Source organism: Carassius auratus, linkage group LG30F (assembly GCF_003368295.1).
Source record: "Carassius auratus strain Wakin linkage group LG30F, ASM336829v1, whole genome shotgun sequence".
Classification (NCBI taxonomy): domain Eukaryota; kingdom Metazoa; phylum Chordata; class Actinopteri; order Cypriniformes; family Cyprinidae; genus Carassius; species Carassius auratus.
The window spans coordinates 4,389,189-4,410,431 of record NC_039294.1 but is presented as its reverse complement, the minus strand read 5'-3'; the positions used below and the strand labels follow the sequence as shown (position 1 = coordinate 4,410,431).

Here is a 21,243-nt window from a genome sequence, read left to right as displayed (position 1 = left end):
TTGTTTCTTATGATTATATGCATTTCTGATAAAAATGCATGTAATCATAAGATAAGTAAATCCAGCAAATATATAAATAAAGAAAATACAGAAATTTAAATCTAAAATATAGAAGCAACTTGGTAAAATGTGCAACTGAAAATTTGTAACATGCTACGGTTGTGGTACCATATTAATAACCATACCCTGTTTGTTTTATTTTCATTTCTTTGTAACTAACTTTGTATAATTTTACCATTTTATTTATATATTTAGCATACTGTTTCATATAGATGTATGACTTTTCTATTTAAATATATTTTAAAATGTAATTTAGTAGCAGCCATTACTCGAGTCTTCAATTAAATTATTCAAATGGTTAACAGTTCTTTTAAATTATATTTCACAACATTATTATTATTATTTAATTTTTTTATAAAAATAAAAATAATTGTGAGCATTAGAGACTTTTTTCAAAAACACTAAACACATTTAGATTTTTTTCAAATGGTGCATTAAATATATAGACATAACCCCCCCACCCCAGAAATAAAATAGACAGACAAGATACAGCAAAGAGTGTATTAAACTAACAGTTTATTGCCATTTTCATATTTTGAGTTTGCACTTTAAGACTTATTAAGCTGGCTTAGATCTTCCGCTGCAAGAAAAATTAGCATTCTATACAAAATATGCTGCCAGGGCTGCCATTTTATCTTTAGGCTTTTTAGGATTCCCTCTTCCCATAGGTCTCCTTCCTCTTCCCTTCCCTCTCCCTCTGCGGGCTCCTCCGGCCCGGTGCATGGGATGCCGCATGGTCGCATGTTTCAGCTCCACCAGATCCTGGAAGACGGGGTCGCAAAACACACAGCCAGTGTGCTGCGTTTCACCATCAGGCAACTGCGAGCGTGTCTTGTTGAAGTCCACTATGACCAGTGAGGCTTCGCAGGAATCACAGCTGTCCTGGGACACCTGCACTTTATGGGCGTGCTCGAAGAAATGCACCACAACGTTGCATTTGTTGCAAGCCATGCGCCACTTTGGACCCGAGGTGGGATCGAAGACCAGGACGCCCGTCTCACATTCAACACACTGGCCGATGCCAAGAGAGTTGAGGGAGTGCTGACAGGAAGGGTGGGTGCACTCATTACAGCCCATCCCTGACCGAAATAGAAAGAGAAAGGACATTATAAGGGATATTCTTCAAGTACGAGAACTTTTACAGGAACAGGAACTTTTACATGTCAGAATTCCCCACCCAGTCTTTTTAACTGCACCTCTATGATAAGTGTATACATTTCTCTAGGTATATTATGTATTTTATATATTTATTTTAAACAGATTACTGTTCAAAAGTTTGTGGACATTAATATGTTTTAATTTTTTTCAAAGAAGCTCACCAAGACTGCATTTACAGTTAAAAAAAAAAAAAAAAAAAAAACTGTAAACGGTAATACTGTAAGATACTAAATTTTAAAAGAAGGGTTTTATATTCTAATTGAATGTATTTTAAAATATAATTTATTCCTGTGATGCAAAGCTGAATTTTCAGCATCATCACTCCAGTCTTCAGTGTCACATGATCCTTGAGAAATCATCCTGATATGCTGATTTGCTGCTCAAGAAACATTTCTGATTATAAACCATGTTGAATTCTTTACTATCCCTTTTGATCAATTTATCATTTATTCTTTAGCAAACAAATGTTACTGACTCCAAACGTCTGGTACTGTAATATGAAATATATAATATTTTTAATTATATAAAATGCATTTAATATTTAAAATAAATAAATGAATACATTTTAATATCATCAATCAGATACAGACTTGTAAAAACAACTGTGTAATTTAATAACAATATAAAATCAATATATTTTGTATTATGGAATATAAAATAGGGCTGTCAGTATGGAAGTAAAATAATGACAAATGTCTTTGAAACAAAAAAGCATGCTGAATAGCACTAACTGAAATATAATGCATTGCATTAACAGTACTTGCATTTTAATGCCTTGTATTTCCAAGGATTGCATTTTTAGGTCCTGAAATTTAACATAGTTGTTCGTTTAAGCTGTGAATATTTCAATAAAAAATATTTCACACACCTTTTCATAATTAAAAAATCAATAATTCATATTCACGTTCCAGAATTCACTTCCAAAATATTGAAGCGGTTTAAAAATACGATGTATAATATTCGACAGGCAAATTTCAGTCCATTTTATTTCACTTTCCAAATTCGCTTCCACAAATTCAGTGGTTAAAATTCGGCAGATAGTTCGCCCTTTCACATCCGGGAGCTGCAGGAATAGCAGTAGAGCACAGAGGCATGATCTCCATCTGCTGTCAGTCGCTCACCAGCAGGTGGTGCAAGCGACTGCTGATTAATACCTAAGCAACAGGTGGATTAAGTAATACAGTTACAAAAGCTGATCTGCATAAATGGAGCAGGCGCTAAGCAGAAGTTTTGATTATTGGGGCATGTGGAAAAGCTGATTGTGTGAATGTGAATGTTTATTTCAACATCTTTGCCTTTACCATAGACTGTATAAAGGCTGTTACCCGTAGCCTAAGCAGCATTCTCTACCATAAAGGAGATTATAATGGGATTTTACCCAACGCTGAAGTACAGAACTAACATTACATCTAAGGAAGACATATATTGCTTTCGGTTGTTTAGTTTCTTTGTGTCATGGCTTGTGTGTCACTGTGCTGTAATACTGGGGATCCCCTCACGTCACACTGCAGGATTCTCCAATGACGAGTAACGCTTCTCAATCAATTAATACTATGATATAAGACCTCAGATCTCAGATTACACTTTATTGATGATTATGCAAACTATATAGACAGTTAAGCAGATATAAAATATGAACGAACGCTCAAGGTTTCACGCGGTTTCCCTCAGACATCTGTTAAAGAAAAGAAAACTGGCTCAGCGCACTAACAGCGATTACATTTATTCACTTAGCAGACGCTTTTATCCAAGTCACTTAATAAGAAAAACTCCGTGTTAAACTTTAACGTTAAAAAATTAACGTCTTTTATTGCCTCAAGATATTAAATTCGGCATCTAATTAATACAATATATTACTGTATATTATGTACATTTCAGCAGATGAGCACAGAAATGAGCCCCACAAACCAAAAAGTTTCACCAAATAATTTTTTTTTTTTGTAAAAAGAAAACCAAGCGCAGTAGTTTTATGTTTGATATTTGCTGTCTATTCGCCTAAGCTGCTTTAGGGACCATCTGCAAATTTACCTCAAAATGAAACGTAGTACAATATTAAATTCAAATTAATCAGTTTACACTTAATTAATAATTAACTCAAACTGACTAAATATATATGGCTAATAACTTATTTCTCCTTGTATGGACACTACACAAATATTGTTTAAGAAAAAAATAGTAAGTCAGTCTTGTATCTAGCAATGTACCACAACTCGTGGAACATGAAAAACCCTTTCCAGGGATCTTTAATATGTAAATAATTGTATACTGTAAATATATGAAGGGAGGTATAGGCAAAATCTCACCTGTAGATAATCACTATGAGAAACATTTGACAGTACGTTATTTAAAATTTTTATTAAAACACATTGGACCTTTTAACCCAGTCAGTGGAATTGTCAGATGGCCCCTTGGGTTCCTGCTCTGTCCATGAAGATGCCTAGTTTTTTTCTAGGTGCGTCCACACCGCATCGAGTTAAAAACATCTAAACTTTTCAGAATACTGCAAGCGCACCACGGGTCATGTGGCAAGAACTAACCAGTCAGCTTTATCCTTTCCCATAACAAAGTTGAAAGTTCAGCCAAGATGAAGGAACAGCTGATCATAGCTGTATATGGATTGCCATTTTGAAATAAATTTAGTAGCAGAGCTACTGCAAGGGATTTTTAGTGCTGCAAATCCATTTATCCTTTGCTGAAATTTCCGCGTCTTCATGGAGAGAGCAGGTCATGGATGCTTAGCAACGGCAGATGCCTCAGGAGTGCTTCTGCCCGAGCGCTTTGGAAAGAAGGAGAAAGCCGTGTGCCTAGCGTTTTCCATGCGTTTTTAAGCGCGATATGTGAAAAGCCCCTTACTCGTCATTGGGGAATCCTGGAGTGTGACGTGAGGGGATGTAATGTTAGTTCTGTACTTCAGCGTTGGGTAAAATCCCATTATGGTAGAGAATGCTGCTTAGGCTACGGGTGACAGCCTTTATACAGTCTATGGTAAAGGCAAAGATGTTGAAATAAACATTCACATTCACACAATCAGCTTTTCCACATGTCCCGATAATCAAAACTTCTGCTTAGCCCCTGCTCCATTTATGCAGATCAGTGTTTGTAACTGTATTACTTAATCCACCCGTTGCTCTGGTCTTCATCAGAAGCCGCATGCACCACCTGCTGGTGAGCGACTGACAGGAGATGGAGATCATGCCTCTGTGCTCTACTGCTATTCCTGCAGCTCCCGGATGTGAAAGGCCGAATTATCTGCCGAATTTTAACCACTGAATTTGTGGAAGCGAATTTGGAAAGTGAAATAAAATGGACCGAAATTTGCCTGTCGAATATTATACATCGTATTTTTAAACCGCTTGAATATTTTGGAAGTGAATTCTGGAACGTGAATATGAATTATTGATTTTTTTATTATGAAAAGGTGTGTGAAATATTTTTAATTGAAATATTCACATCTTAAACGAACAACTATGTTAAATTTCAGGACCTAAAAATGCAATCCTTGGAAATACAAGGCATTAAAATGCAAGTACTGTTAATGCAATGCATTATATTTCAGTTAGTGCTATTCAGCATGCTTTTTTGTTTCAAAGACATTTGTCATTATTTTACTTCCATATGTCAGTCGATTAGCATTTTTAATCTAATTAATTACATGATGTGATGATTAATTAAATCTAAAATATGTGAAAATATCCACAAAAAAATTATTTAAAGCTATTTTGTGTTAAAAGATAAGTTGACATAAAAAAATTGTAGCTTTAGCAAGAAAAATGATATGTGATTCAACTAAATATATTACAAATAAACATTTAAGCTATAATGTCTTATTATAAACTATGGAATATAAAAGAAGATAATTTGAGAAACAACTCTTTATTGTCTATACAATTAAAATAATTTACCAAAACAGCTTTGTTACCAACAGTCTTAAATGACCTTCTTTATGTTCCGCTGAAGAAGTGTTTGAAATGACATGAAGGTGAGTAAATTATGACAGAGATTTTTGGGGGGTGAACAATACCTATCCCTTTATTGTTATCATGATTATTATTTTTATTTTCATGAAATGATTCTCTAAATAAAAAACTAAATCTGCCAGCAGGTGGCGGTAAATGTCTAAATTCGATTCGACTCAAACGGCTGATTGATTAAGGAATGAATTAAGCGGCTATGAAATTTTGAATCATTGATTCACGTGATTCCTTCAAGACGAATTCATTCAGAAACTAAACACTACTAGTAGTGTTGCTCAGAGATGCACAACATTTCTGCTATTGCTTTAAAGTTAATATGTTCTCTGCAAAATTGAGCAAAAACATAATATTGTGTTTAAAATATAACAATATCAACATCTTATTTACTGAACTGCTGTATAAAATAACATTTAACTTAACTTGTGATATTCGTGACAAAATGAGCACTCGTGTGATAGTGCTTATGGTGTGATAGTCCTATAAGTTAAATACGAGACAAAAAAAACTCATATCTTGAATTTTAAGGAATACCTGCATTTATGGAGTTGTTGCCCTGCATCATATTTGTCAACAATATGATGATTTATAGGTCAGGGGGCAGGGCCAGGCGTTAAAATATTTTAATTGCGTTATTTTTTAATAACTAATTAAGTTTAGCTCTAATATAAAATACATATTTTTTACTTAATATTTAATAATAGTTTAATTATTTAATATTTATTTATTATTTAATAATATTCAATGACTACATTTTATACATTTGATTTTATTTGGAAACTAAACATTTCTTTTCATTTCCATAAATTTGAAAGATGGTTTATCCAACCATTTCAACAAAAACAACAAAAGAAATTAAATCCAAAGGTTGATCAAGGGCATGATCAGATCTCTGATGTAAAGTACATAAAACACAGGTTGAAAGAAACCTAACTGAAGAATCACTTTAAAACCTGTTGATTTGAGAATCAAAGCTTTCTGCTTTCTCTTACCTTTCTTCATGTCTCTGAAGGGAGGGTTGCTGAAGCAGTATGGACACACAGGGTAGCTTTTGCCACGAGACCCCGAGGTCCACAGCACCAGCTCAAACTCATCCAGAGGACACTTGAGCTCCTTGTACAGCTTAATGGCTCCGTTCTGAGGCAAACTGTAGGTCTCGTCACAGTGAGAGCAGTGCAGGCGACTGGGTTTGGCCTGGGGGGGGATTCAAAAAGACATCATGATAAAGCTGTAGAAAGCCATCTGGGAAAACACACGTCAACTACCAGCATTTACTGAATTACTAATGTATTTCAGTTTATAACTTTATTTTCCACATATTTTACCATCCAAAATTAAGAAGTAACAGTAAATACCTCTATACTGTGGCTGGACTTCACTTGAGAAAATCTGAATTAATTTCCCTTACGCAAGCGGTGGACATTGAAGCCCATTTAACAGGGACATAGGAGTCTCATTTGAATGATGAGGGACTCTGATGAATCATTTGAGAGTTATTCCACATTAATATGGACACAAGACAACATTTAGGTAAAATGCTTCCTTGTTGAAGGTCACTTTCAGGTGCTAGAGAGATGAGAGGCTGCCTAAAAGCCCAAAGTGCATCAGAGCAGAAAAGAAATAAACCACGTGATTTACAGCAACATGAGCATTCGGATGGTAATTAGGATGAAAGTTAGTGTTCATATGTGGATGCTCTGGGATCCCATCCATATCAGATGAGTCATTAAAAACTTCAGCTGCATTACTCACTGCGAATAATCAACATCATCATGTTTTTGATGTACAAAGCATTGTGGGTATATGCACACTACATACACAGTATAAAGTACTGTTCAAAAGTTTTGGGTCAGTAAGATTTCTTTAAAGAAATTAATACTTTTATTCAGAAAGAATACATTATATTGCTAAAAAGTGAAAAACATTTATTATATGTTTTGGTTTCATATAAATACTGTTCGTTTATTAAAACATTTCTGAAGGATTGTGTGTAAAGACTGATTCTGCGTCAGACCTACGCCCTAGCCTACACATAGACGCACTCCCATACGCTGACTAGCTGTTTGCATGTGTACTGCACGCCGACAACGACGCAGAAGTATAAATGAAATCTGATGCATTGCCTACGGTGTAAAGGCTAAGGCGTAGGTCTGACGCAGAAGGATAAATCAGCCTTAAAGCCTGTCGTAATAATGCTGAAAATTCTGTTTTTTAAATTGTAATATTTCACAATCTTACTTTATTGCATTTTTTTATCAAACAAATGCAGCTTTTAAAGACTCTTCTTACTACCCCAAAACAAAATCTGTTTTAATAGTACACTGAACTCAGGCCTGAACTACAGATCATAGCATGCACAGACTTTGTCAACATTGGCCTTTAGTTTGAACTGATGAAAGTATGATTAGATGGAGGAATGTTAGATATTTAACCAAACACGCTTGTTTCAAAATGGTCCAAAGTTCAGTTCTGCACAGCACTCAAGTCAAATGATTGCAACACCATGTCTAGGGCTTTGATCCATGACCCTTGACCCTACCATTAACTCCCAATCTGGAGACATCACATAGGGCTTTGACCTTCTTATTACAAGCCAAGGGCTTTGACCTCTTAACTACCATTTTATCTGTGCTACGATTAAACATTATACCCTTCAGAGTCCTAAACAGGGTTGCAGAGGGGTGAAAATTTCCAGTAAATTTCCAGAAACTTTCAAAAAAGATTTGAAAAAAATATGGACATTTTCTAACATTCCTGGAATGTTTCAAAAATTTCCTGGAACTTTTCCATCTTTTTGCAACCCTAGTCCTAAACACATTCATTGAGGCGGCAATTATATGATCAACAATACAGTAAAAAGAGTATCACTGTGAAATGTTAATAGTATAATAAACAGAAAGCAAGAATGCAGTATGAATAAGAAGTCAATACGAGTCATTACAGACCTGGATGTACTTCATGAAGCGATGGCATTTGCCACAGCGTGAGAGAGGTTTCCCAGTAGCGGCGATGGGAGAAAAGGACACTTCCATCAGCTCATCCATTCCTGTTAAAAACATTCCCAGCATGATTTAAGAGTCAATAATTAGCAATAACAAAGTAATACACACTGATACATGATTAGTAGTGTTAAAGCAACATCTCTAATGCCAAATTCACACTGCAAAGGTGGCATAGAAGCGCATCTGATATGTTCAGTGTATTTAAACAGCAATTACAACCATATACTTAGTCTGACTTTTCTGCAGCAATCATAAAAACATGGGGTTTCTCTGAGAACATTCTGAAATAGATTTTTAGTCTGGTACAGAAATAGAGCAGTAAACTAATTCTATGCATAGATTCATTTTGGGACATTACCTGCAATGGAGTCCACAAAGTAGTGAAACTTCCTCTTGAAGATGTCCAGAGTGTGCTGTAAGACCTGGTGGAAGTCTGCCTTTCCTAAAGCTATCAGATTTAGCTGTTTTTCCACAGCACTGCGGATTGTGGGCAGCACCAAATCTGCATCTAACACACACATTCAGGTGTACAAGGAAAAATGTAAGTTTAAAAATGAGTCAAGCAGCTAAATACCTGATGTTGACACTGTTTCCTTACCAATCTTATAGTAACCATGAACCAGAACAATCCCCAGGTTGGTGGGTTTGAGTTTGCGGCCACTTTCAACCGTCACATAGTTCCTCTGGCAGATGTTGTTAATGTGGACAGGGATGCTGGCATCCGTACCTAGTGACACAATCATTTGTTTTTTGTAGTCCACATAGTAATTTCACTTTACTCCCAATTACTCCCAATTCCTACCAGTTAAATTTGAGCAAAAATTGTAACTAAATGTAAAAATTTTAATTTTTACAAAATAAAATAGCTGTAAAAGCTTATTATAAAATATTTATAAATCAAATAAAAGCTGTTCTTATCCTGAATCCTGAAAAAATTATGAATGAAATATTTAGCAGGACAACTGTTTTCAACACTGATTATAAGAAATATTACTTAAAGTAGCAAATTCTGAAGGATTATGTGACACTGGGACTGAAGTTATGGCTGTTTTAAAATATATACTTTAAATGAATAATATTTCGCAATATACTCGTTTTACTGTATTTTTGATTAAATATATGTATGCATCTTCGGTGAGCATAAGAAACTTATTTCAAAATCTGTAAATGGCATATGTATTAATACATTAATGCACTAAATCTTGTAGAAACATTTCTAATATAAATACAAATAAAATATGAAATGTGACCCTAGACCACAAAACCAGTCATAAGTGTCAATTTCTCACAATTAAGGTTTATACATTATCTGAAAGTTGAATAAATAATCTTCCCACTGATGTATGGTTTGTTATGACAAGGCAACATTTGAAAATCTGGAATCTGAGGGTGCAAGAAAAAAAAATATTGAGAAAATCGCCTTTAAAGTTGTCCAAAATAAAGTTCTTTGCAATGCATATTAATAATCAAAAATTACGTTTTTATATATTTGGGGTAGGACATTTTTAAAATATCTTCATTGAACATGATCTTTACTTAATATCCTTATGATATCAAATAATTTTGACCCATACAATGTTTTTTTTGCTACTGCTAAAAATATACCCCAGCAACTTAATACTGGTTTTGTACTCCAGGGTCACAAATGCTAAAATACTCCTCATATACAATAGCATATAAATAATAGCATATAATGCATAATGAAAGAATTACTTTTCATAAATCATTGTGCTGTGAATATTCTGCATGATTTTGAGACATAGTATTTTAGACACACCACATCTAAAAATGGTGAATAGTTCAATGGTGACCAAACACTAACACTGTGAGTGCACACCAGAGATAAAATGTATGTGAAGACCTGTTTCCATTTACTCTCCTCTGTGGACTGCTGTGAAGGTGGTCAGGACTAATAAAAGTGATCATACCGACGCCGTGTTTCTCCATGAGTGTGATGAGCTCGGCCTCAGTCAGGTAGTCTGGTGGATTGGTCTGTTTCTCCAGTAGTTTGATCTCATCCACTGTAAATGTGTCTCCTCTCTCACACACCGGCAAGGCCTCTTCCTGTGCAATACCCTGCCAGGGCATCACCTCAGTGTAACCTATTTGCAAGAAATATTAATAAGCATCATCTCTCCACTAAAATGGATAAAGTAACAAAAAACATTAATAAAGCTGATCTGAAGAATGCACGTACCAGCAGAGATGAGCGTCTTCCCGCTGCATGTGAAGCTCTCTGTGGCGATGCTGAAGGATATCGTGGTCTGCAGGTATTTGCAGTCGGGGCTGACCGTTGCGATGAAGTGCCGTGTGATGTAATCATACAGACGCCAACCATCGCTGCCTGCAGAAACAAAAAGATATTTGACATTTTATAGCTCTGTTGTCTTAGATCTGACTTCAGATCAGTTAAGATTAGATTCTAGAGTTAGGATGTTCCTGCAATATGGCCTTGTTGACTGTACTGTTCAAAATTTATTTTGATGTCTTTTATACTCACCAAGGCCGCATATATATATATATTATTATTACATTAAAAAAAAAAACTTTTATATTTGAATATATTTTAAAAATGCAATTTATTCCTGTGATGCAAAGCTGAATTTTCAGCATAATTTCTCCAGTCTTCAGTGTCACATGATCCTTTAGAAATCATTCTAATATGCTGATTCACTGCTGAAGAAACTTTTCTAATTATTACCAATGTTGAAAACAGTGCTGCTTAATGTTTATTTACACTTAATAATGGATAGTTATTTCAAAACAACAGCATTTATTTTGAAAAGGGAAATCTTCTGCAACATAACAAATATCACTTTTGATCAATTTAATGCATCCTTGCTGAATAAAAGTATTTTTTTTATTCACCTTTCTGAAGCCTCAAACGTTTGAATGGAAGTGTAAGCATCCTACATGCTTCACTATTTAATTAAAAAGATTCTTCACCCAATCGTTTACTTACCCTCATGTCGTTCCAAACCCGTAAGACCTTTGTTTATCTTTAGTACACAAATTAAGATATTTTTGATGCATTCCTTTATTCATCAAATTTATTCAACAATTCGTCTCCTCCATGTTACCTTAGCACCATATTGGAGAATATCACATACATAAACAAATTATGCAACATATGTACGCAGATAATCTGTTTATACTTTGATCTGAATGTACACAGAATATCCACATACATATGTTGCATTTGTTACTCTCGAAAATAGTGCTATAGGTTGAAGTGGAGGAGAGAAATTGTTGTATAAATATGTTTTCTTTGTGCGCAAAAAAGTATTCTTGTTGTTTCGTAAAATAACGGTTGAACACCTGATGTCACATGGATTATTTTAACGATATCCTTGCTACGTTTCTGAGCTTTGATTGTGTAAGGATCCTTGCTGTCTATGGAGGGTCAGAGAGCTCTCGGATTTCATCAGAAATATCTTAATTTGTGTTCTGAAGATGAACGTAAAGGTCTCACGGGTTTGGAACGACATGAGGATGAGTAATGAATGACAGAATTTTCCTTTTTCGGGCGAACTATCCCTTTAAGCTCACATTTAAAATGATTAACAGGTTCAAGCATCTTGTCCTGAAATGTCAGATTTGGATCATTGTATGATCCATGAGTGTTTTCTAGAATATCTCTGCACACATCATTTCAATATCAAACATGTAAATGTGAAAATACGCAGTCTGAGAGTCGTACCCAGCTCGCTCTCAGAGGCGGCTCTCATGGGTGTGATTGGCGGATGGTCTCCAGCGTCCGCTCCCTTTCTTGGCCTGTTAATGCCCTCAGAGAGCAGGGCTTTTACCTGTATAGACAAACACACACAATATTAAACACTTTGCATTATTTTTGTGGCATATCAAGATTAAATATATAGACTATCTATATTATAATACTAAATATTATACAAAATAAAATAAATGCAATTAACCTTCTTACAAAAATATAAGAACGGCAACAACAAATCTTTGACTTAATATATTATAAAATATTAGAGCTGTCAAACGATTAATCGCATCCAAAATAAAAGTTTTTGTTTACATAATATATGTGTGTGAACTGTGCATATTTATTGTAAAGAGCATATTCATTCATTATTGAGCATCTTAAGTGATCTCTTCGGGGGATGGAGGAAAGGGCTATTGCTTACCGCTTCCCCCCAGAAGGAGCTGTTGGCTTGTTGTTTGAGGGTGCCCTTCAGGTCAAAGTTTTCAGGGTAATGTGTGGTCTCTGTGCGAGGGTAGCTGATATAACCCTGTGTGTAGAGACGCTCTGCTATCTGCATAGTATGCTGGGGACCCATTCCTGAGAAATACACAGATAAAATCACATATACGCTGCAGTTTAAATGTTTGAGGTCAGTAAGATTTTTTTTCCTCTGTCAGCATATTAGCATGATTTCTGAAGGATCATATGAGATTGAAGATTGGAGTAATGATGCTAAAAATTAAGCTTTGCATCACAGGAATAAATTACATTTGACAATATAATATACAACGGAAAACAGTTATTTTAAGTTGCGATAATATTTTCAAATTATTACAGTTTTACCACATTTTTTATTAAATAAATGCAGCCTTAGTAAGAGAAGAGACCTATTTTAATGGTAGAGTGAGTTAACTATTTTCAGTCTGATTATTTTTTATGTAAATAATCCTTTAATACTACAAAATTACAGGAAAAAAAGTGATGTTATTAGAGAAAATTAAGTTCTAAAAGTTCTATGGCATTACATTTCATAAGTAATTGGTTTTATTGTCTCCCTTATTTCTTTCTTTCCTCATTAAAACCTATTTCTTATGCTTTTGATTTGTGAATTCACATTTAATAATCACAAGGAAAGCTGCCCACCCAAAGCAGAGCTGCCCACTCTTAACATCTCCACTGTATTCAAGGCCAGGGGTCTCTGCTTGGCTTTCTCTTTCTTAGACACGGATTCAACCTGCAAGAAAAGATACATCGCAACTCATGCAGTTACACATCACTAAAATATTAAATTACAGCTGAGACACAAATACATACTTTAGCCTCCTTGGCCGTCTTTGCCATGTTAACAAACATTTGACCAACATCTCGGTCAAAAACTCGCACACGGTCCCAGTCCAAGGTGAGTGGACTGTCCTTGCCTTTAAAAACCTGTGTAAAATGTAGAAAAGAAGCAAGAATGCGAACCGAAATGATATAGCAGTTCTGTAAAAGAATTGGATTTTGAAAGTGGGTTTTTGTATTTTGAGCAGAAAAGGCCAGAACTGACCTTTGCCTGTATGACCCAGTATGCTTCAGGTTTGAAGGACTGGATCTTGTCATGCCGTTCCACACAGAATCCCAGAGTGGGAGTCTGACACGGACCAAATGAGATCAAGGAGGAGTCCAGATTCCCATATTTCCCCTGGAAGTATTTAGTCTGGAAACTAAAAATAATGATTATGTGTGATGAATGAACAACTTACTATTATCTTTAATAACAATTCTTCGACAAATGCAATACTGTTCAAAAAGTTTGTAGTCAGTTAAAAAAAAAAATTATTCAGTAAAGATGCATTATTTTAAGGAAAAGTGACAGTGAATACATTTATAAAGTTACAAAATATTAATATTTCAAATGAATGCTGTTCTTTTGATCTTTGTATTCAACAAAGCATCCTGAAAAAAATTATCACAGTTTCCACATAAATATTAAGCAGCATAACTGTTTTGATGTTAATAAGAAATGTCTCTTGAGCAGCAAATGACCATATTAAAATAGTTTTTGAAAGATCATGTGACACTGAAAAATATAGCTTTGCAATCACTGGAAAAAAATATATAATTTTACAATATATTACAATAGAAAACAGTTAGATTTAATTTGTAACAATATTTTACAATATTGCTGTTTTTATTTAATTATTTTACCAAATTTATGCAGCGTTGATAAGCATAAGAAATGTTTGTCAAAACATTTAAAAAAAAATCTTACTAACCGCTATCATTTCAACAGTATATGTATATTGCACTTGCATTTGAATGGTATTAAAAGAACTCAAAGCAGGTCTGTTGGACCCAGAGGACTTCTTTCATACCGTGTGAAAGCACAGCCAATCCTGAGGTCCAGCTCCTGACGAGCATCTACGGACAGAGCCTCGTTCTTGTTGGGTTCTCCGAGTCGGTTCATGGCATTATAGATATCCGTGTCTGTGATGGAGCTGAACTTTGCTCGATACACGGTACGATCATTACCGTAAGACTTATTCATCAGCGGCTGAATGGCATCCAACACCTGAGATGGTACAACACAAACAAATCAAGAAAAGCCCCAGTTATTCGGACAATCTTACGCTCTATTTTCTTTCAGTAGATTCAGACTCACCTCAAAACAAATGTTCTCTCCTTCTTTATCACAATCCAACCACAGGACAACATAGTCACAACCTTTTGCTTCAACCTGTCAATAAACAGCAACTTTGTTATTTAAAGATTTATGGAAGGGTTTTTACATATGTTAAGACTTAATTGTTAAAATATTGTTATTGTTAGTATAATTATATTATATAATAGAAATGAGAAATTTTTTGACAGGCTTACATGTCGTCTTTAAATACAGTTTGTCTAAATGTTGAATTATTTTAGACAACAGATACAACACAATCAGTCAGGTAGTGAAAGGTAAAGTCACCTGAAGGAATTTGACCATATTTAGTTTGGGGTTGGCTTCTTTCTTCTCAGTCGGAGCTTTACTGAACAACTCAGCTGGATCAACTTTATCCCAGTTGTTATACTTTCCTAAAAAAGGTCAAGTTTTTAGTTTGGATCAAATAAATGCAGGCTTGGTGAGCAATAGAGAATTCTTTAAAAAACACTGCTTCAGAAACTTTTGACTGGTAGCGTACGGTTACAGATTTTGCTTGTATTTTAAAAGCAGTCCTGCTGAAGACAAAATACTTGCCGATGAAGTCCAGACTCATGACATGTCCACACACTGACGTCATCTTGAACCTCACATTCTGGCCCATGAAGCTTCCCGTGTACTCATGGACTGAACACGCTCCATTCAGGCCTTTACGGGATGAACAGCTACCTGTAAGTCAAAGGCAATGAAAAGAAATGTTTAAAGACCTCATTCATTCCTTATAACTTCATGTCCTTCAAAACTTGCTGGCATTTCTTTCTCTGGTTTCAGGTCAAATTGACTTCCATAGTATGAACAAAAAATACTATAGAATTCATTGTGACCCCAAATCTTTTTACGTATTTTTCGGACTAAAGTCGCACCTGAGTATCAGTCCAAAAATACGTCATGATGAGGAAAAAAACATATATAAGTGGCACTGGACTATAAGTCGCATTTATTTAGAACCAAGAACCAAGAGAAAACATTACCGTCTCCAGCCGCCAGAGGGCGCTCTATGTTTTCAGTGTAGACTACAGCAGCACTGAGCAACATAGAGCGCCCTCTGGCGGCTGGAGACGGTAATGTTTTCTCTTGGTTCATGTCTCTTAGTTAATTTCTCTTGGTTCATGTCAAATTAATTTTGATAAATAAGTCGCACCTGACTATAAGTCGCAGGACCAGCCAAACTATGAAAAAAAGTGTGACTTAATAGTCCGGAAAATATGGTAGTTAAAAAAAAATCTTCATTTGTGTTCAACAGAAGAAAGAAAATCATACAGGTTTGGAATGACATGAGGGTGACAGAATTTTCTTTTTTTGGGTAAACCAGTGTTTCTCAAACTTTTTCAGCCCAAGGACCACTTTATCTTCCATTTTTTTTCTGAGGACCACCTAACAGAATCCCACTCTAACACGCCCCCAAAAACCAACAAAATAGGAAGGATAAGCTAAATTTAAGTTTAATATGTGACTGTTTCAAGTCAAAAACGAATTATTCAAACACAAATGCAATGATATGGTCAGAAATTATTATATTAATTTTTATTTAATTTGAAAAAGTAAATGCGAAATGAGTTGCAGCTTAATATGAACAACTGCACATGTGGAAAAAAAAACTGCAATTAAACATACTGTAACAGCCTAGGTCCCACTTAATGCCATTCCAAAGAGCCATTAGTTTAAAACTGAGGTGGTGGGTATAGGAAGTCTATGGTTGTAACTATGGTAATAATAAAATGCTGAAAAGAATGTTCCCCTTAATGTCCAATATCACTGAAATACTGGGATTTTACACATGAAACAAAAACTAGTACATTACAAAACTAATAGATATGTGGATTTTAGATTTTGAGATTTCCATATAAAACTTAACGTGAATATTAATATAATGAGATGGGTGTTGCTGCTTATCACACATCAGTTTCTGAATGTCTGGCTCCAAAGAGGAGAGTTTTAGGTCATCTTTTCGCGGACCACTAGGGGGCGATGGCGGACCACACTTTAAGAATTACTGGGGTAAACTATCCCATTAACTAGAACAAAATTAAAAACTGAAGTATTTTAACATGAAATTCATGCAAACATAAGCTTTCACTGACAACACAATAATTGCATTCAGACAAAACTTAGTTTTTCGCTTCGAATGCACAGTTTAAAATTCATCCGCCTAGAACCACTTCAATGTCTGCAAAAGTAACTAACATGATGATGTAAGCTCAACTACTGCATAAGAGTTCCTTAAGAAACAATGATGGTGGAGTACACTGATGAATCAGCAGCCTAAAAGCAGTCCAATTGGTGCTGGCATTAAGCGATCCATCATGTGAAATGAGAGAGAGATGAGCTGATTATGCATCATTCCTTTCATTCATTCTTTTCTATTTTGCCCTACCAGAGTTAAACCTGAATGACGTCAACGGTCACCATCAGGTAACGAGATGCTGGTCCCAAGGCTGATGGAGTCCATTGTGACTGAGCCTGATGATGACCTCCACTCTTCCGCTACAGATTTTTGGAGGTTTCCATTGAGATGGTGGCACATAAATATAGGCCCAAAAGAAGAGGGAGGACACACTTGCACTAGAAGCTTTACCTCCAACAGACACGGCAAGCCTCCAGCCTTTCGCTGCACTCCTCAGCTCCGTTTCTCCATCATGCACCAGCTACAGGTAAGAGTCCAACGGCATTCTCACAAGACTAGCCTCGCAAGATCATCTAGGACCCAGAACTAGGAAACTGCACTTACTTGGACTTTTTAGATTTAAATTATTACATTTTAATATTAAATTAGTTACACTACAATTCAAAAGTTTGGGGTTAGTAATAAATGTTATGTTTTTGGAAAGAAGCCTCTTTTGCTCATCCAAGCAGAATTTATTTGCTCAAAAATGCATTGCTAACAGTAATATTGTGAAATTATTTTATATTGGAATATATTATTTTTAAAAAGTTGAATTTTCAGCATCATTACTCTAGTTTTTATTTTTGTATGTATATTTTTGTAAAATGATTAATCTCTTTAATGTCACATTTGATCAGTCTCATGAATCCTTTAAAATGACCTAAAGCTTTTGAAAGTTAGTACGCAATGCAAAAGTAAATATAAGTAATTAAGGCGAGACACTGCAGGCAAAAACAATGTTTTTTCAAGCACCTGTCAATTTTGAGATTTTGGGCTTTTTGGTTTTTCATAAAGTGCTTTTTCAAACTAGTGGAAGGAAAACATCCAAAAGACACTGTTAAGTGTTTCTTTTATAGCACTTTATCTGTTTGTGTCAATAGATTTCAATTACAATACATATTTTTAAAGGCCGTTTTCTCAAAATGAGTTTTTTCTTCAACACTGAGCCATAAATCTCAACTTCAGTAGCACGTACACACACCAAACTTGACATTTTTATTCCTGTCTGTATTCTGAAGATTTTTACAGAGGGATTTGTTCATATATATTTTCCTTGATTATATACAACATTTTATTCCCCCCAAAATTTTGAAAATATATTGTTTTCTGGCTGTTCAAAGTATTTTCTGAATTATGGAGTGACAAAAAAAGATAACCAGAATTCCCTCTGTAAAAACATTTGACTCTAATATGTCAAAAAAATTAAACAAAAAATTTGAAACTGACTTCATCTAGTGTTCAGATTTTTGTACTAGAAATGTATGCAAATTAGCACATATTTCATTAAAGAATGCCTCATTTGCATATTTAAACATAAAATTTTTGAAAACTTGTAATACAAAAAATGTTTGCAATAATCAATGTAATCAATCAACTGGGTAAGTAAGGTGATAACTATTAGATTTTTTTTTTTCCCTATTCACCTGCAGTGTCTCGCCTTAAATCATAATATTTCATACACACACACACATACACACACACACACATATATATATATATATATATATATATATATATATATATAATACATGGAAAATTATAGGTAAACAAAATTGCTGAAATCAAATTATTATTTAGATTTACCTAACATTAAAAAAAAAATTCTCTCAAAAAATTTGAAATTCTAAAAATAAAATGTGCCAGAAGTGCCCTGGCAGATATACATCATATCATATATCACTAAACTAAAACGGAGCATCCAATAGTTTATGATGCAATCCATTTTTAGTATTTATTTTAGTATTTATCTGTTTTAGTAAACTATATTTATTTATTGTTCATCACTGATGAATTTAATATAGACTAAGGGACACATGGAATCTATAATTATTCTTTAACTTGAATGATGTCAGTGTACAGTGCATCTGTGAATGCAGGTGTTATATTTTGGCAGTAGCTATGGAAGGAGCACAATAAATGAAAGTGTCCACTGGTGACAGGTGCCAATTAATAAATACTGATGGTTTGTTGCCTACTTCTCACTCTCCCGCTCAGATTCTAGGACTCCTGAGCATTTTTCTGCTGGTCTTGAACCCCAGCCAGTGCAGTCCGATCATGGAACAGTGTGTGGAGCAAACCGACTGCTCCTCCACGCTGAAAGAGTACCACGCACAGCTCCTCAACCTGCCCAGCAGGATCAACGAGCGCAGCGTCGCTGCATGGAGCTACGAGTGAGTACAGCAGATCTGTAAACCTTTTTAAAGCTAAAGGTAAAGTAAACTGCAGGTGCATTTTATACAGGATAAATGCAATCCTTTTCTTATAATAGTTTGTAACAATTCAGAATTTTACGAGCTGTATTTAACTGACATAACTGGCATCAAAATGCAGTCTAATCTGAAAGACACTTCAGCCAATTTCTGAATTTCTGAATATAGAAATATTTTTTCTGCACCAATAACAGGAAGAACTTCGACCTGCACCGTGTGCCACAGCTCATCTATGAAGCAAACTGCCTGAACAGTCATTCCTGTAATGGGGTCGACAGCTCTTTCAGTCTGGAGAGCATCCCCATTGCAATCAAAATGCCATTTCTTAGAAAAAACCCAAGATGCCCAAATTACGCACTGGAATTCGAGGATGTCAACATCGCCTGTCTTTGTGCTACATCCAGACAGAATTAGCACTGGGTCTAACAGTTCATGCACTGGATTCAATTTTAATTATTGAATCTAATGTCAACCACAAAGAAATCTACTGAATAGTGATGCTTATCGTCCTTAATAAACAACAACACAATGTACATGCTGCCATACAGATGTATTGAGTTCCCAAATGCTTGCAAATGTGATTAAATAAACTAGTTTTGTAACAAAAACATTTGATCTCATTTTGGAAACAAATGTTTCAAAATGTAAGACTCATTTCTTTTAAAATACTCAACAAAATGAAACACCCAGTAACCTTTTTCTTGCAGTGGGACTATTAAGAATATTCAATATACTCTATAATTTAGTATGTAGCCAAAAAAATGAAAAATAATTAGAAAATAATTAGAAACGTGCTATTAGACATATTTTTATTCTAGCACCTCATTTGACGATGACAACTGTCCATCTGCTGCAGGGATATACCAACGGAATATTAACGAATGAATGTCAAACAGGACCAAACAAGACATCAAGGCTGTTATTATAAATTAGGACACCTGAAATTATATACAGTATATTTAATTTGTATAAAGATCATACAGACTCACCTTTAGAGAGGATTTTGGCGATGGACTGAGCCAGAGAGGGCTTCTCAGCCACCATAAACACAGTCCTCATGGCTTCCGGCTTTATTTATGTCTCAAAAACATCAACGGGACCTGACACTGAAATAACAAAAGTATATATCGTATCTTAAAGTTAATAACTAAAGCTAAAATTAGACTTTTTAAAACAACAATCGTGAAAACACACCGGTATGTGATGCAGCCACTTCTTTAGGGATGTTCACTTCCGGGTTGTTCGTGTTTTTTTTTTGTGTGTTTTTTTTTAAATAAAAGCCCTGACTGTTGTACGAAACATTTTAATACAATTAAAATACCGATTAAAATGAAGGAATAAACAAATGTAATTGTAATGATGATTATTATTAATTATTATTATGATAATTTTACTTACATATTGTAATATACATATATTAAATATATGTATAATAAGTAGGCTATACAATTTTAAATACATATTAAAATGAATATAGTATAAATTAATATTTAAAATACATGGAAAATGTGTTGTTTTGTCTTAAAATTATCAATAACTGAAAAATGTCAAAACATTTTGAAAAGGTTATTTAGTAATATATATATATATATATATATATATATATATATATATATATATATATATATATATATATATATATATATATATATATACATATATTCATGCAAGTAAATACGAAATACATAAGCAAAATTCCTCATTAAATGGTAATAAAAAAGTTTTTAAAAACCTTTTTAAAAGCAAATCTGAAAATACGGGTCTTTACCAAGAAATAAAACAGCCAGTGAAAGATGCAGTGTTATTTATTTAAAAAATACTCAACAATGCTCAACATTCTCAAAAAAAAAAAAAAAAACGGAAAAGGGAAAGGGAAAGGGAAACAAAATAATTAATTTAAGTGAGCCTGCCCATATGGCCACTTGTGTTTCCATGCCAATCCAGAAAGAAGACTGTAACATTCTGTAATGATGTCATCGCTCACTAAGATTCTTACATTTGCATTTTAGTTTTTAATTGTTACATATAAAAAGGATTACTGTCAAAATTTGCATCCTTGAAGAATTAAGT

General features: G+C 34.4%; 2 protein-coding genes across 2 annotated transcripts; one reads left to right on the top strand and one right to left on the bottom strand.

Annotated features, from left to right (window-relative positions):
* Positions 1 to 556: 556 nt before the first annotated feature.
* top3b (DNA topoisomerase III beta) lies at positions 557 to 20,428 on the bottom strand. The gene is made up of 18 exons (XM_026240670.1): positions 20,368 to 20,428; positions 20,163 to 20,278; positions 15,118 to 15,249; positions 14,848 to 14,954; positions 14,542 to 14,616; positions 14,255 to 14,451; positions 13,447 to 13,603; positions 13,215 to 13,328; positions 13,044 to 13,134; positions 12,343 to 12,497; positions 11,892 to 11,997; positions 10,389 to 10,535; positions 10,120 to 10,293; positions 8,790 to 8,918; positions 8,550 to 8,699; positions 8,135 to 8,235; positions 6,182 to 6,383; positions 557 to 1,139 (listed from the first exon to the last, which is right to left on the bottom strand). The coding sequence occupies exons 2-18, from the start codon at positions 20,230 to 20,232 to the stop codon at positions 661 to 663; spliced, it is 2,586 nt and encodes an 861-aa protein (XP_026096455.1). The 5' UTR covers positions 20,233 to 20,278; positions 20,368 to 20,428; the 3' UTR covers positions 557 to 660.
* LOC113068085 (uncharacterized) lies at positions 16,779 to 19,806 on the top strand. The gene is made up of 3 exons (XM_026240671.1): positions 16,779 to 17,231; positions 18,959 to 19,134; positions 19,368 to 19,806. The coding sequence occupies exons 1-3, from the start codon at positions 17,001 to 17,003 to the stop codon at positions 19,585 to 19,587; spliced, it is 627 nt and encodes a 208-aa protein (XP_026096456.1). The 5' UTR covers positions 16,779 to 17,000; the 3' UTR covers positions 19,588 to 19,806.
* Positions 20,429 to 21,243: the final 815 nt, after the last annotated feature.

What these genes read in the sequence shown, in the direction of transcription:
- LOC113068085 (XM_026240671.1), top strand. Translation starts at nt 17,001, where the DNA reads ATGCTGGTCCCAAGGCTGATGGAGTCCATTGTGACTGAGCCTGATGAT. An exon ending in CCATCATGCACCAGCTACAG is followed by an intron (nt 17,232 to 18,958) that starts GTAAGAGTCCAA and finishes TCTCCCGCTCAG; the next exon opens with ATTCTAGGACTCCTGAGCAT. An exon ending in GTCGCTGCATGGAGCTACGA is followed by an intron (nt 19,135 to 19,367) that starts GTGAGTACAGCA and finishes CACCAATAACAG; the next exon opens with GAAGAACTTCGACCTGCACC.
- top3b (XM_026240670.1), bottom strand. Translation starts at nt 20,232, where the DNA reads ATGAGGACTGTGTTTATGGTGGCTGAGAAGCCCTCTCTGGCTCAGTCC. An exon ending in CTTTGTGGACTCCATTGCAG is followed by an intron (nt 8,236 to 8,549) that starts GTAATGTCCCAA and finishes TGTTTTTAACAG; the next exon opens with GAATGGATGAGCTGATGGAA. An exon ending in GCTTCATGAAGTACATCCAG is followed by an intron (nt 6,384 to 8,134) that starts GTCTGTAATGAC and finishes ATCCCCCCCCAG; the next exon opens with GCCAAACCCAGTCGCCTGCA.